Raw genomic sequence first — 14,572 nt, 5'->3', positions numbered from 1 at the left:
CCCTATGAACGCCACAAAATATGTCAAAGTTTACACTATAGATGCAATACATTTTTTTAACTTATAAGACAGGACGGGAGATTTTTAAAATGCTATATCACATTTGGCAATGACAATCACTGTGAAGGAACCTGATTTTCAATGATCAAATAACCAATACTGGTTTATCAGGAAGGCAGTTCAGGGTACCAGTTGTAAGAAACAGCCCAACATCTTTTAGATAGGGGGAAAAGGATCCAGTCTAATCCATTCTTCCCCTGATGTAAGAAATGAAAAGTTGGGTACGAGGGGCTCAGAATATGCTACCCCCCAAATATGCTCCTTCTCCAGGAGGATTATTTTGATCTGAAAGAAACTGAGAATCAATAGATACAGAGAATACTCTTCTCTCCCCTATTCAGCCTAAAAACAGGGTATAAATTCCCCATCGTGAGGATGTCCCATCCTCTCCCGTACCTGGAAGAGAAGAGCAACTGATCTAGACACAGAGAGTCGTTACCATGATGAGTCTGCAGAAACAAACCTTACTAAAATAACCCTGTCTTCCATTAGTTTCCCCATATACTTCCTCATCACTCTCCCACAAGGTTATCATCCCTTGATGTCAAAACCCCCTTTCTTTTATTGAAATGGTAGATAAGCCCCTGAGTCTAAGCCTTTCTTTGAGTTTCACTTCTTCTTTGTGCACATCTGTGCACATAAAATGCTCATGAAATTGTATGCTTTTTCTTTCCCATTAATCCATTGTTTGTCAGTTAAATTTGCAGGTCCCCATGCACTGAACCTAAGAGGGTAGAGGAAAAGATTTTCCTCTCCAAAAGATAAAAATGAAATGAAAGAAAGCGATGAAAAGTTTAAGATTAATCCTTCAGTCTTGCGCTATCCAGACACCAGGGAGGGCAGTAAAATGCAGAAGGTCACACATTTTCCGTAGTCCTTAAATAACTCAGCCCAGCCACCAGGAGGGGAGAAAGGCAACATTCCAGTTACAGTCCCTCAAGTCATCCCGAAATCTTTGTAGTTTACTAGATACACACCACTTCAGTAACTTAGCTGTGGAAAAGTCATCCTCCATCATAATGTAAAAATGATGCATATTAGAAAATCCTATAATTTACTTCTCAATTTGCTGACATATCAAAACTGGAACTCAAAAATGAGAGGTAGGAAAAAAGAATGAGAGAGACAGGTAAAACCTTGGCCCAGGCACTTCCTCACGAAGCGTTATTAAAAAAAAGTGTGAAAAAGAGAGAGACAAGATTTAGAAACTGCTGCTCAACTACATGGTGTTGACCCCTGAACCCTTTAAACCCGCACCTTCGGTAGGGTAAAGTACTCGATTAAGCAAGAATATGTTGAAAAAAAAAGTCTGATGAAATGTCAAGAGTGCTTGAACGGTGTGATTGATAGCAAATTTAATTGCAATTTCTACTCTGCTGCTTTGGTCTACGGCGACTCCTGTGTTAATAGAGTGAAACTTGCTTTGCTGAGCAAAGGCTCCCTATTCATAGCGACTGCCAAAGTGATGACCTCTGTCACAGTGACAGTTTTCTTATTTACAAAAAACAACCACCCAAGCGCCTAGACCACATGCATTTTTTGGCTGCTGCAGCCTACTCCCACCTCATAATCTCAGAACACATTTGCGAATGAAGGCATTTCCGGGCTCACAGGCAAACACTCTTCAATAAGTCTGGGAGGTTACTATTTAAATAAATGTTTGCTTAATCTTGGCCATTATGCTTCTGCAGCTGCAGCTGGCCCCACTAAGGGGCCATTAGTGGCTCCCTTAATAGCTCCCAGGTTCTGACTTCTTGAGCCTAAATGTCTTCATCTATAAATTGGGGGGTGCTCTCACCTTCCCGGCAAACATCATTGCAAGGATCCGAAGCGCTTATAAGCAGGAGGCAAGAGTGCTCAGAATGAAGTTACTGTTATTATGATTTGGGGGGGGGGGGTGGTTCCTGCAGGCTGAACCCTGGATTTCTTCCCAGTTTCCCTGGTGTAACAGTAAAATCATATTGTTCAAAGTGTTATAAAAAGAAACATCTCAAAGCACTCGAGATCTTTGAAGGAAGTTTTGGGTTCTGAGCATCAAACCAGGACGCATGTACAAAGTTGCTCTGAGTTGTGGTCACTGGGGACAATAATAAGATTGACCAAGAAAACGTTTCTCCTGAAGTAAAAGGCTGCCTCCCATCCCACAGAGGGCCACTCTGTGCTCTGATTTCTCCAGGGTTGTCATCCTGGCACATGTCACCATCTAAATAAGCCATCACTTTTTAAGGGAAAAAAGCAAAGGCTCCCTCCTGGACCAGGAGGAATACCTCCCGCAGTACACTGACTTGAAATCAAAACAGGGGAAGACAAAGATGTGTTTGATTGCTTATTCAAGGAAGAGTTTGCAAGGGGGAAAATGCGTTGCTGTGACCCCAAAGAATCCCGTCTTAGAAAAATATTAACCCAAGATAATTTAAATTCCCCTTTATCTCCTTTGGAGGAACTGCTTGTTTAGCAAAAGAAAAATATTTGAAGGGTCGTCTGAGATCTTTCGGTGATCTCGCACTGCACTGTAGAGAGGTGCTCTGTGTACAGTTCTGCCTGGAGTATCAAGAAGAAATTTTCATTTCAATATCCCATGAGAAGCTATTAGCGAAATCACTGTTGTCACGATTTCTTCACAGCTTTTTTAACGGATGATTTGCCATTGGAAATTGAGTTGTTTTAAAAAGGATTCTAAGTTCTAAAAGAGAGCCTCAACAACCATTATTTCTAGAACTACAGACACGAAAGTTCTGGTCTGTCCTGTGAGGAGGAGACAATAAAGGAGGAAGATATTATGGCCAGATATTGGGTGTCATGAGAGAGAACCCCGGCTTAACAGATAAAGACTCCTAGCTCAGTTTCTGGTTTTCAGCCACTTCTAAGCAGAGGACTTTCGATAAAGCACTTCATCTCTGAGCTTCCAAAATGGGTTGGATTAAATGTTGTCTATGTTTTTTCCTTGCTCAATCAGCCTAGGAGTCAAATCTGGAACAAAACCCTGAACTAGAACATTGAACAACAAGTCAACAGATCTGGGTTTTTCAGTCCTACTCTATTAACCTGCTGTGTGACCTTGGACAAGTCACAGGAAAAGTAAAAAAAAATAGCCAACACCCACTGAGCACTCACCGAGTACAAGGCAACAAGCGTTAGAAGCATCATCACACCAATTCCTCATAAAAACTTTATGAATGTACCTCATTATTATGTTCATTTTGGAAAGGAGGAAATTGAGTCTCAGAAAGGTTACACAACTTGCCCAAGGTCAGCCAGCCAGTAAGTGGAAGTGTTAACTCTGAATCCATACAATTGGATGTCAGAACCCAAGCTTTTATCTACTGCCAACCATGACGCTGCCTTGAGACTTTATGAGAGACCTAACTTGCCAGTGTGACCTTAGAAGACAGCCGGGGGGTGATACACGTGCACAGACACCTACATTCACGCACACGTCCACGTGTGGTCTCTGAAAAGTACAAAACATCGTAACGACTGAAGACGGGGTATTTCTACTTATATTTGAGAAGAACCCTCAATGCATTTACAGTCAGCTTGAGCAACTACAACAAAATGCCAGAGACCGGGGGGCTTAGAAACAACAGACATTTATTTCCCATAGTTCCAGAGGCTGGACATCTGAGATCAGGGCACTGGCACAGTCAGGCTCTGGGGAGGGCCCTCTTCCAGGCCGCACGTCTCTTGTTTCCTCACATGACGGAGAGCAGAACAGAGAAGCCAAGTTCCTCATGACTCTTACAAGGGCCCTGAAGCCTGTCATGAAGAGTCCACCCTCATGACCTCATCCCACACAAACTACCTCCCAGAAGCCCTACCTCCTCATACCATCACCTTAAGGAGTAGGGTTTCAACATACGAATTTAGGGGGACATAAACATTCTGTCCATAACACAGTAATCTCTCCTTCTGAGCTGATCATGAACAGGGAAAGAGTCTGTAGAAATTCCTCCTTCAGGTCAAGAAACGGGAGCCACAGCTCCAAGGCCGACGGGCAACGCAGTGCTCAATGCGGCATCTTCTCCTCTTCCAATATGTGGATCCTCTGACCCCCGTGTACCATCTGTTACCCCGGCAGCTGGTTCCCGTTTCATGCCTTCTGCTCACACAAGGTACATTCACTTTGCAGCTGGAGGGGTAAATACTTCACCTACTGTTTTGCCTTTGGGATAAACACGTGATGTAAGGCGATACTAGGTCAGGGTGCACGCTTCTACCCTCTCTTTCTGCTGATGAACAAGTGAAGAAGGTAACTGCGCCTCTCCCTTCCAGTACTGGCACATGGATACCAAAGCAGTCTGCTTCTGGCCAGACGGAAAGTTGCACTGTAACCAGTGCATGCAAATTTAAGGGTGCATTTTCTTCCCCACACTGAGCTAATGAAGAGGGCATCTTAGCACCTGCCCCCATCCAAAAACCATCACAAGCCTTTATAAATAACTAAAGGTAAATAACATTCGAAAACATGTCTTTTAAACAGGTAAGATTATTTTTCCAAATACGGGAGCTATTTTCCCTCACTGTTTATCAAGACATTTCTTCCACTGCTCGGCAGAATTCCTCCCTTGACTTTGGCCTCTAGTTTTCCTCGCCATAGCACCTATTACCACTTAACATCCTATATACTTTAATCGCTCTGCTTATTGTCTGCTCAGAGCACCCCTACCAGAATTAAGATGACTATACTATTAATCGTCCAAACCAAGGCAATCTGGAGAGCGAAAGGAGCACTAAAACAAACTACGCCGGGACAAGAGGCGAAACCGACCCTGAGGAACAAAGTCTGGTCACCCAAACTGCAATGCAAGGTCCACACCCTCAGGGATCTGGGTCTGACTTTTTCCACCCTATGTCCCTAGTGTCTAATTAGCACAGGACACCCGTGAGGTGTTCGATATTTACTGAGTCATGCTGGCTCCCAGCATGAGCTCTGAGTGGACTGCAGGACTTTGAACTCTGGCTCTGTCAACAATTACGTTATTCCCCTTGTGTAATTGACTTGCCCGCCACAGGCCTCAATTTCCTCACTTGTCTGATGGCCCCCACCTCCCATGGCTGTGTGAAGACTCAATGGGATAGTCCACAGTGTGATGCTGGGCACAAGGGCCGACACTCAAGAATGTGCACTCAAAACTACTGGCTGCTATGGTTATTACTTGTCACCCCAAGACTGTCTTAAGAAGGTGTCCAGAGCAGATGGCTAAGACTTGGTCTATCCATCTCTTCAACATGACAACATCAGAAGCTGCCTGGCATCTATAGGATGCCTGGCCACCCCCGTCTGACCCTGAAATGGGCCCCTGGCCTGAGCCTGGCCTGGGGGAACTCTCCTCTGGGACCAGGGAGCAGCTTTCTTCTAGTGGTACAAGATGTGGCATCTGCAGCTCTCATGTGGTCAGCAGCCACACTTCCCATTCCAAAGAGAAGGCAGGTCCACAAAAAGAAATTACAGCTGACACAGAGAATGCTGAGGGCAGAAGAGAGACCTGGGGGCACCTGAGCCCTGGTGGTAGCTGGTCCTGAGGTCTGGCTGCAATTCTGTCCCCCGGGTGGCTATTCAACCAACCTTTCTGAGGCCTTTTGAGCCAAGAACTTCCCCTTTGGCCCCAACTATTTCAAGCTGCCGAGCATAAATAAAAAGGGTCCCAGTGCTGAAGACTCTACCTGCATTATCTCATTTGTTCCTTACAGCCACACTATATGGTGGGCACCATGTTTACTCCCACTTTGTGGATGAGAATGCTGAGACTCACACACCCAAAAGACTCTTCCCAAGGCCACACAATTAGTTTGGTGGGTGTCACTGCTCACTCCCGAATCCCTTCTATCCTGGTGATTAAGACAGTTAATGTATAGTACCCCCCGGTGAATGTTAGTAAGCCAGAAAGGGAAGCACGTCCTATACTGGCCCAATCAGACCGGAGGGAAGGACTTATATTCCATGGCTGGGTTTTTTGCCTCTTCTGCTTAGGGGAACCAGCCTTTAGAAGAAAGCTGATGTTAAGTTCAAGAGGAAGCTGACGTTAAAATTGGCACAGCGATAGAGTTGTCAGATAAAATATAGGCTTCCCAGTTCCATCTGAATTGTAGATAAATAACCATTAATGCTTAAGCATAAGTATGCACTGAATATTGCATGGGGCATACTCTTATACTTAAAAAGTATTCACTGTCTACCTGAAATTCAAATTCACCGGGGTATCCTGTATTTTTATTTGCTAAGTGTGGTACAGAGGGGAAGGAACAAGTCATGATGGCTGTACAGCATCTAAGGCCCGCACCACCTCTCAGCTTCTGGTTATGCGAGGGCATCGATCCCTTTATTGTTTAAGAAGTTTCGAACGTCTATCACTTGCACCCCATTTCTTCCTATGTCACGCAGCAAGGCACTGGCTCTAACCCAGGCAGGAAGGATGCAGAGCCCCAGCTCACATCACCACACTAAATCCTAAAGGGACAGAAACTAAATGCCGTATTGAAAGCTACAAAGCCAGTGCTTAGGACATTGAACTTGTTTTTTTTTTTTTTTTTTTTTTTAGAGCTGTAAAAATGCAGCTTGACAGACTTACTGGAATTCATCAGATTCTCTTCAGTCAATGTAAATTTTTTATTAGAAAGTCACGGAAAGTGAATTCACTTACACTGTAAAACTCCTTCATGAATACTAACAAACTCTAAAATCACAGCAAAGATGACGGCACAGAGCCACCAAAAAAACAAAAACAGCTAGCAATTCCAGATGAAGGATCCCAATTGTTAAACATTTATGATAAATTTCCATGTCACTTTGTTCGGAAGAAGACCATCGATTAGTTCCACAGAAAAATTTGACTTTAGATCAAAACTCCAGCATAACACAATAATCAAACGGAATAGGAAGGGAATGTGGGAGTGAGCAGAACTGAATGACTGAAAGGGTACCCACAGGACCAAGTTGCTGTTTAAGGGTAAATGTTGTGTGTGTGTGTGTATCTGGGACATAGTTTACTCAGCATCAAAAATCACAAGGTAATGAATCTAAGGAGTTTATATGCTGTGCCAAGTATGTGATCAATGAACAAAAACAGGATGTTGAGTTAGCCATTACAGCTATGAAGCCAGCAACAATTCCTGTATCTACCAGTATTGAAGCCCTGCTCTGGTGCAGAGGCTTTTCCACAACATGGAACGCGCAGGGCTGACATCACCATCTTCCAGGCCCCCTTCAACCCCTAAAAGTCTACAAGCTACATCAGTATAGAACAACTGTGAAGTTAAGGAAAGCTGCAACAAAGGTACCTTTGGAAAAAGCAATTATATATATGTGTGTGTATATATGTATATGTATATATGCATGCAACTGGATTAAAAAAATTTAACGTACAATATTCCTGGATGTAATGTTATGGAAATGTTTACTGTTCTAAAATTAATCTATAAATTTAACAGAACCCCAATCAAAATATCAACAGGTTGGTTTTTTTTTTTTTTTTTTTTTTTTGCAGGGAGTGGGATCAGGGGAAGACTTGATAAAATATTTGTTAGTTATATCTGAAAAAAGTAATAAGAACATCTGAAAAGAAAGAGCAAGGGGAAGGAGTCTAGCTCAAACAGGTATTAAAAGTATTATAAAGTAAAAGCAGAATAATGTGGTACAATCATAGGACGAAACAGGGAGCTCAGTAGACAGAACAAAAAGTCCAGAAACAGATTCATATACATATATATACACACACACATATGAGTGTGTGTTCATTGATAAAAGTGGGCATCTAAAATCTGTGAGGAGAAAATGAATTCATCAATAAGCAATGCTGGTTACCATTTAGGAGAAAAGACATAAATGGCTTAGGAGTTTTGCTGGTAAGATGGCTTTTAAAAGTCTGAAGTGGCAGAAGTGACTGGCAGAACAGTGTCCACCCACGAAACGGTAAGCTGAAGTCCTACAGCCTCGAGCTCTCAGCTTGTGGTTTCCCCACAGGATTCCCAACAAAAAAGGGAACACAGTCAAGCGGTGTGCCCTCCTCCGCTGTGTTGGACTTCACTGGGTTCCCTTCATCCCAGCCCATCCCATTTCTCTACCATCCACTCCCCCAAGTAATACAAAAGGATTCTGGGAAATTAAAAGATTTCTCTACCCATTTTGGGGTTTCCTGATTCCCCAGTTGTTGTAAGGCATCAATACAAACATCCTCAGAGCTCTCAAAGATCAGAAATAAGTCTTACCTGTTTCCTCTTTTCAGGGGGAAGCGATGGATCGCCATCCTACAAAGAAATCAATGTTACATTAAAAAAAAATTAGGTGTGCTTAGATTCAAAGAATGGAACCAAACTATGAATTAAATTTAGACCCTACCCTCCCGCACCCCCTGCAGCTAGTAATGTGTTGAACCAAACTCTAATATACTTGAAAACATTTTAACTCTAAACTGAACCAGAGTTATTTTGGGAAAACCTCTAAGGAATCAATTTCCAGTTAGGACCAAATCTATGTATTTTCTAAAACTATGTGAGCCAAATAAATAAATAAACTAGATATATCAAAATTACTTTTGAGCACAGCCTAAGCTGAAATAATATTTCATTTGGTTTGAGTTGGGTTCCTCTTTTTAATAGTTAGATCCAAAGGAATACTACTGGACACACCCCCCCACACAAACATACACCCACACACACACACAAACACACATACACCCACATACAAGCAGACACACATCCACACACACACACCCACACACAAACACACACTCACACACAAGCACACACCCAAACACAAGCGTACACACATCCACACACACCCACCCACACACAAACACACCCTCACACACAAGCACACACCCAAACACAAGCGTACACACACCCACACACAAGCAGACACACCCACACACACACAACCCCTCACACAAACACACACACATCCACACACAAGCGGACACACACCCACACACAAACGCACACACATACACTTGAGGTTTCCCTATGCACAGAACAATTTTGGGATGGGGTAGGGATAAGATGTGCTCAAAATTAAGGAAAATTAACTGAGAGCTGCTAGTCCTATCGGAGTTTTTGTCTTAAAAGATTCAGTTCCTCTCCATCGTGTGCCACCTGGGAATACATAAATACCTCAGGCGGATGATAAACGCTCAGAAACTGAGTGCTCCTCTATCTGACGGCATCCGTATGTCAGCACGATTTTAACCTGAGGAATCTTCTACTGGAGTTCTATTCCAGGACAATTCAGTGACCCCAGCACAGACAGTTAAACGTAAGCAGTAGTGTCAGCACTTAAACAAGAGGCAGCATCCGTGAGGAAAAAAGAAGCAAGAACGCAAAATAGCACCAGGCAGTTGGGATCCTCCAGTATAATTTGCATCCTTAAAGATCTTGCCATCTGAAAACTAGAGAAAATCGAATTGCCCAGGAAGGGGAAAGGTTTAAAAATTATGGAAATATTACTCTGTAACTGCTTTTTAAATTGAGTTAAATCTGTATGTACGGCCTGGGGAGATGTCCAAAACAAAGTGCCGAGTGAAAAGAGCAAGTTGTAGAACAACATTTATATAATGCTGTCCAACAGAACTGTCTGCAATGAGGGGAATGTCCTGCAGCTAAGTGTCCAACATAGCAGCCGCCGTGGAAATGCTCTGTTATCAACACAACCCCAGATGGTTGCCACCAGCCATCTATGGCGACTGAGTGAATAAGTGAGACTGAGTGTTCAGTTTTATTTAATTCTAATTAATTTAAAATGAAATTTAAATAACCGCATGCAGCTAGTGGCTTCTGTACTAGCGCGGATTTAGAATACAAATCCTCTCTAAAAACTCCGTATAATTCATTAACAAGTCAACAGGCATACAAACACATCCGGATACGTGTGTATGTTCACAGGCACCAGAGCAAGCAGCCTATCAACTAGAGAGTGGGTTGGATTGTGGAGGAAACAAGGGTGAGGATTTTCACTTCTAAATTTTTCCGCTTTGGAACTGTTCTAAACCAATCCTCTTTTGAAGAAGCCGCATGAACAAGGCTCCTCCTTCTATCTGGCGGAGGGAACAGGGGTGTCACCATGACATCGTACATACGATCAGCTCGCGGTACTTCTTCTTCAGGGACTGGTGGCGCTCCCGAAGCTGATTGGCCATGAGCTTGTACTGGTCCCTTTCCTGCTGGCATGTGTCCAGCTCCTTGGAGAGGATCAGCAGGGCTTCCTTCTTACTCTCCAGCTTCCTTTTGCACACCAGGTACTGCAGGACAAACAGATGCACGCGACGGCTCAGAAATGTCAACAGGTCCCCTCTGTTTCACACGCGCTGGAGTTCACATAGCCAGCAGGGCTGGTTTTGTTTCATTTTATTGCCTTTTTCATTTTCAGAGGTCACATACCCAGAGGCATTTGTCACTCAATGACATACGAGCCCAAAGGCTGCTACAGTATCTGGTATACTCATCATATGACAGAACCAAGACCTTGGATGTTCATGAACTTTGGCCAACTGGGAAAGGGAAAATACCTGAATTGATGAATAAGTTAAAAAGCAGAATCCTTTTAAACAATTACAGAGATAAAGAAATAAACTGATAGACCCCAAATTTTGTTTAAAAAAGGATCTATACATCCAGATAAGATTACATAAAATTCTGTTAAATTTTTATCAAACGATACGATGCAGAAAGATTTAATAAACATTTTGTATATTACTAACAGTTACCTCTTGGTAGCAAAATTATTTGCATTTTTTTTAATGTTTTATACTTGTCTGTGTTTTCTAAATTTTTTAGAATAAGTCTATGGTGGCTTCTATAACTTAAAAATATATATACCAACCATGTAATAAAAAGTAATTTAACTGAGCCATAAATCACTGCTATAGGTTGCACCTACCCATGCAACCTAGCAGACATTTTCTCACTTGAGAATTTTTATCCACTAAACTCGGTCAAGATGTGTACATCTTCTGTGATTCCAATGAAGACACCCACCACCAGAGACCAATTTTCTGAGCTAAGTATTTTAGCCACACTCTGAATTATCCCCCCAAAGTCGGGTGTACCTTGCTGCAACTCTTCCTCAGAGTCAACAGGATATCTTCGTCCCTCCTTCTTCCCACCGCCCCTGCCCCCAGTGTGACCCACCCTCCCCTGACAATCACCCATCATGTGGGTCAGCGTGAGCACGACTGGGACTCTGTACTTTTATTGGATCTATTGCACCGTCTGGTGTTATTCACATATGTGAAATGTGGCACTAAATACCTTTTGAATTTGCCCCGTAAAAGACCAAATTCAGAGCATTCATGAAAACAATTTATAGTTTCATTATCCACTCTGACATGAGCACTTTGTCATTATGGACGCTCACACAAAGCAGAGACAGGATCAGCACTCCCATACCATTCGAGTCAATGCTCTTTTATGGACAAAAAGCATTACTCATATATAGTGCTTGCTTGGAACTGACTTTGTTAAGTTCAATTTTAAATAAATGAAAGGAGAAAAAAGAGTTTTGTGCATTAGCACAATTTTTTTTCTTAAAAAAAAAGTAATTGCTTAGCTTCAAAAACAAAGGAGAAAGAAAAAGCCATTCTGAGACGGATTTGAGTTCTAAGAGAGGACACTTCCACCTTGCATGAATTTTATTCCTGGCAGTAATGAGGTTGGAATCTTGCCTCAAAACGTCCTGGATTTTAAGACTCTGACACAGTCTTCATGGAGGAAAACGGTTCTGTTGCCACAGTGATTTCTCAAGAGTAAAATCCCCAGTGAGTAAATATCAGAGGAAAGTAGCTCAAAAATCTGAACTGCAATGTCCTAAGGGAAGTATTGAGACTTCACAGGAAAAAATGCCATTTACACACAGTTTAACAGATCTGCCCTTGTACCTCCAGGTCTTTGCCCATGATCCACCTCGGTCAGCAGGGCTATTGGTATGGGTGGCGCAAAGACGGACACTTTTGTCCCTTCAATTTATCAGATCGATATCTGAGGCCCCAAAGATATTCCGTGTCTTCCGACTTCAGGGAAGAAAATTGCAGTCATGTGGAGACGTTGTAAAGTGGGGCCGGCAAGATCAGAGTCACCTCCAGTCTACTAGAGGGGGACAGGTAAGAGCCACCACGTACTGGCAGAGTGGAATTTCAAGTTCCCTGACCTTGAACTGAAATCTGTTAGGGTCCAAGAGAGAACCCATTTTTCTCTGATAGCAGGTCCAAATAGGGCCTTGGAAGCTGTGAAAAGGTCAGTAACGGGCCTCCATTCCCTTTGGGTCTAAGATTCCTGGTAGAAAACAGGCAGAGAAGACTCTGCTAAGACCCGGGGACCTGGGCTTTGGGGAAGAGAAATGTTGCTGTTCAGTTCTCCTTGGGGCATGGAAAACGGGACAACGAGAAGCTGCCTCAAAGGATAAGAAACTCATTCTGTAAAGAAGATAAAGCTACACCAAAAAAAGGGTGGTCTTCAGAGAGTCACTGCTGGGCTGTGCTTTCTTCTGCTTACTACGGTCTAGAACAGGGAATTTCAAATGCGTTATTCCATGTCATTTATTTTTATCAGTGGAACACACCTTAGGCTGAAACCTCATTTATAAAACAGCTCAAAGTGGTGCTGTTCTGGCTAAAGGCGGGACACCTCCTATACGGTCCTGCCACTCTGGTGTGGCGGCATCAACCAGGAACCCTGCTCTACATCACCCTGGAAACCCCGCTTGTTTGTGAAAATGCAGATTCTTGGGCCCCAGCTCAGACTGCTCACCCCCAGCCCACACACTGCCTGAACCATCAGTCTCTGGTGGCTGGCTCCGAATTCTGCACTGTTAGCACAGGGCAGAGGTCATTCTTACCCCATCTATACTTTGAAAATGCAGGCTCTGGAGGCCTCCAGCTTCAGAGAGTCTTAAAAGTTAGAAACAACTAAAATAATCTGGAGGGACTGAGAGGCCAGCAGCAGCCTAGAGGTTCAGGGCCTGGCTCAGTCTCAGAGCCAGTCCAGGGTTGTCTGTGCCACTTTTTGTAGCAGGAGGGGTTCTGAACATGTACAAGCCCCGACTATATTTTACCATCTGGCTAAAGATCCTACATACGCAGTCTCATTAAAATATCAGTAGGAAACTCTGGGAGGTGTACATGTGCGTAACTGGGGAACAGGATGGAATTTCTTGTTCTTATTCTAAAATAGTGGTAGTTAAGTCCCTGTGGTGGCAACTGTTCAACTGTCCCACTTCCTATCGCTCCAATTGGTAACAAACAACAACAACAAAAAAAACTCGAAGGAAAGAAAAAGGTGCTGAAGAGCCTCCTCCATTGGCAGCTCTGAACAACCAGCGAGTGCCTGGACCAGCCTCAGCCTTAGGAGGGACCAGAAATAGAACAGAAAGTGAGACAAGCCAAGTCACTGTGCTTGGGGTGTTTCTGCTTCTAGAGGAGGATGAGTAAGTGCAGACGATGGAGTAGGCGGGCAGCAGAAAATCACCAAGCAGAGTCAGGAGGCCTCCGTCCAGATGCAGGGCTAGCCATGGGCTCATCATGAACTGGCGGAACCCTGGGAAAGCCACGGGATGCAAAGAACAAAACACTGCCTGGACCTCAGATTACACACTTGGAAAATGAGTGGGTTCCCGGAGAGCCCTCCAGCTTGAGGAACCCACGATTTTAACATCCCATCCAATATCACTGGGATTCTGGGTGCCGGGGAAAATGCTAGGGGGAGGGGCTCCAGTGAGGGAGGTATGAGTCACTTCGAGCACCCAGAAATTGCTTCCTCTGCCTGGTCTAGGGTAGAGCCGGCTCAATGATTTCCAAAGGTCACCTGCAGCAGTGGCAGTTCAGAATTTCCAGACAGCGATGGCTTCAGGACAGCCACCTGGTTGGAAAGGGTGCTAGGGCTGAGGCTGTGTTTGCAATGACCATTTACAACAGAGTAAGAAAAGGTTAAATGTCTGTGTGGTCAACATTAGTGCCTCTCCTCAGTATTTCCAGGTCTCCTTTCCTTCCAGGCACTTGGTAGGACTATCCCTCCCCATTGCTTTGGAGTAAGGCAGAGCCATGTGACTTGCACTATCCAGTAAAAGGGGACTGGAAGGGATGTGAGTCACTTCTGGGATAGAAGCTCCTAGGAGTCAAGGTATGAATTGCCAAGCTTTCTCCTCTCCTACTACAACATCTGGGGAGGCATGTGTTGCTATGGAGGTGCAGTAAGAACAAAACAGCCCGGAGTGTAGAGTTGACATGACAGACAGTTGCCCTGAAGAGTCATTTGGATCCACAGAGAAATTTGCATGATTCAGAAATAAAATTTTGTACAGGTGCAAAGGTACCTTTGGTAAGGTACAAAGACTTAGGGGGTGTTTGTTACCAGACCATAACTTAGCCTATCCTGACTAATACAATCCATAGCAAAGAATGTGAGGATAGGGACACTGGTGGAGACCGTATCTGCCCCTGCTCTGTGCTTCTGCTCAGTTGCCACCATGATGAAGAAGATTAACATCATCACCATTATTATTACTAGTAACAACAAAAAAAAAACCAAAGGT

The 14,572-nt window shown here is 43.7% G+C and overlaps 1 protein-coding gene across 5 annotated transcripts in view; it reads right to left on the bottom strand.

Moving 5' to 3' along the window:
* Positions 1 to 14,572, bottom strand: part of CCDC149 (coiled-coil domain containing 149) — a 96,491-nt gene that overhangs the window by 53,275 nt on the left and 28,644 nt on the right. For all 5 annotated transcript variants that reach the window (XM_072945639.1, XM_072945632.1, XM_072945640.1 and 2 more), the window contains exons 2-3: positions 10,128 to 10,289; positions 8,266 to 8,304 (exon numbers count right to left, since the gene is read on the bottom strand). In XM_072945639.1, coding sequence (XP_072801740.1) covers positions 8,266 to 8,304; positions 10,128 to 10,289 — 201 coding nt within the window. The remainder of the gene's footprint in view (positions 1 to 8,265; positions 8,305 to 10,127; positions 10,290 to 14,572) is intronic.

Source organism: Vicugna pacos, chromosome 2 (genome assembly GCF_048564905.1).
Source record: "Vicugna pacos chromosome 2, VicPac4, whole genome shotgun sequence".
In the NCBI taxonomy this organism is placed as follows: domain Eukaryota; kingdom Metazoa; phylum Chordata; class Mammalia; order Artiodactyla; family Camelidae; genus Vicugna; species Vicugna pacos.
The sequence above is the reverse complement of the archived record's forward strand: the minus strand, read 5'-3'. Positions and strand labels throughout refer to the sequence as shown.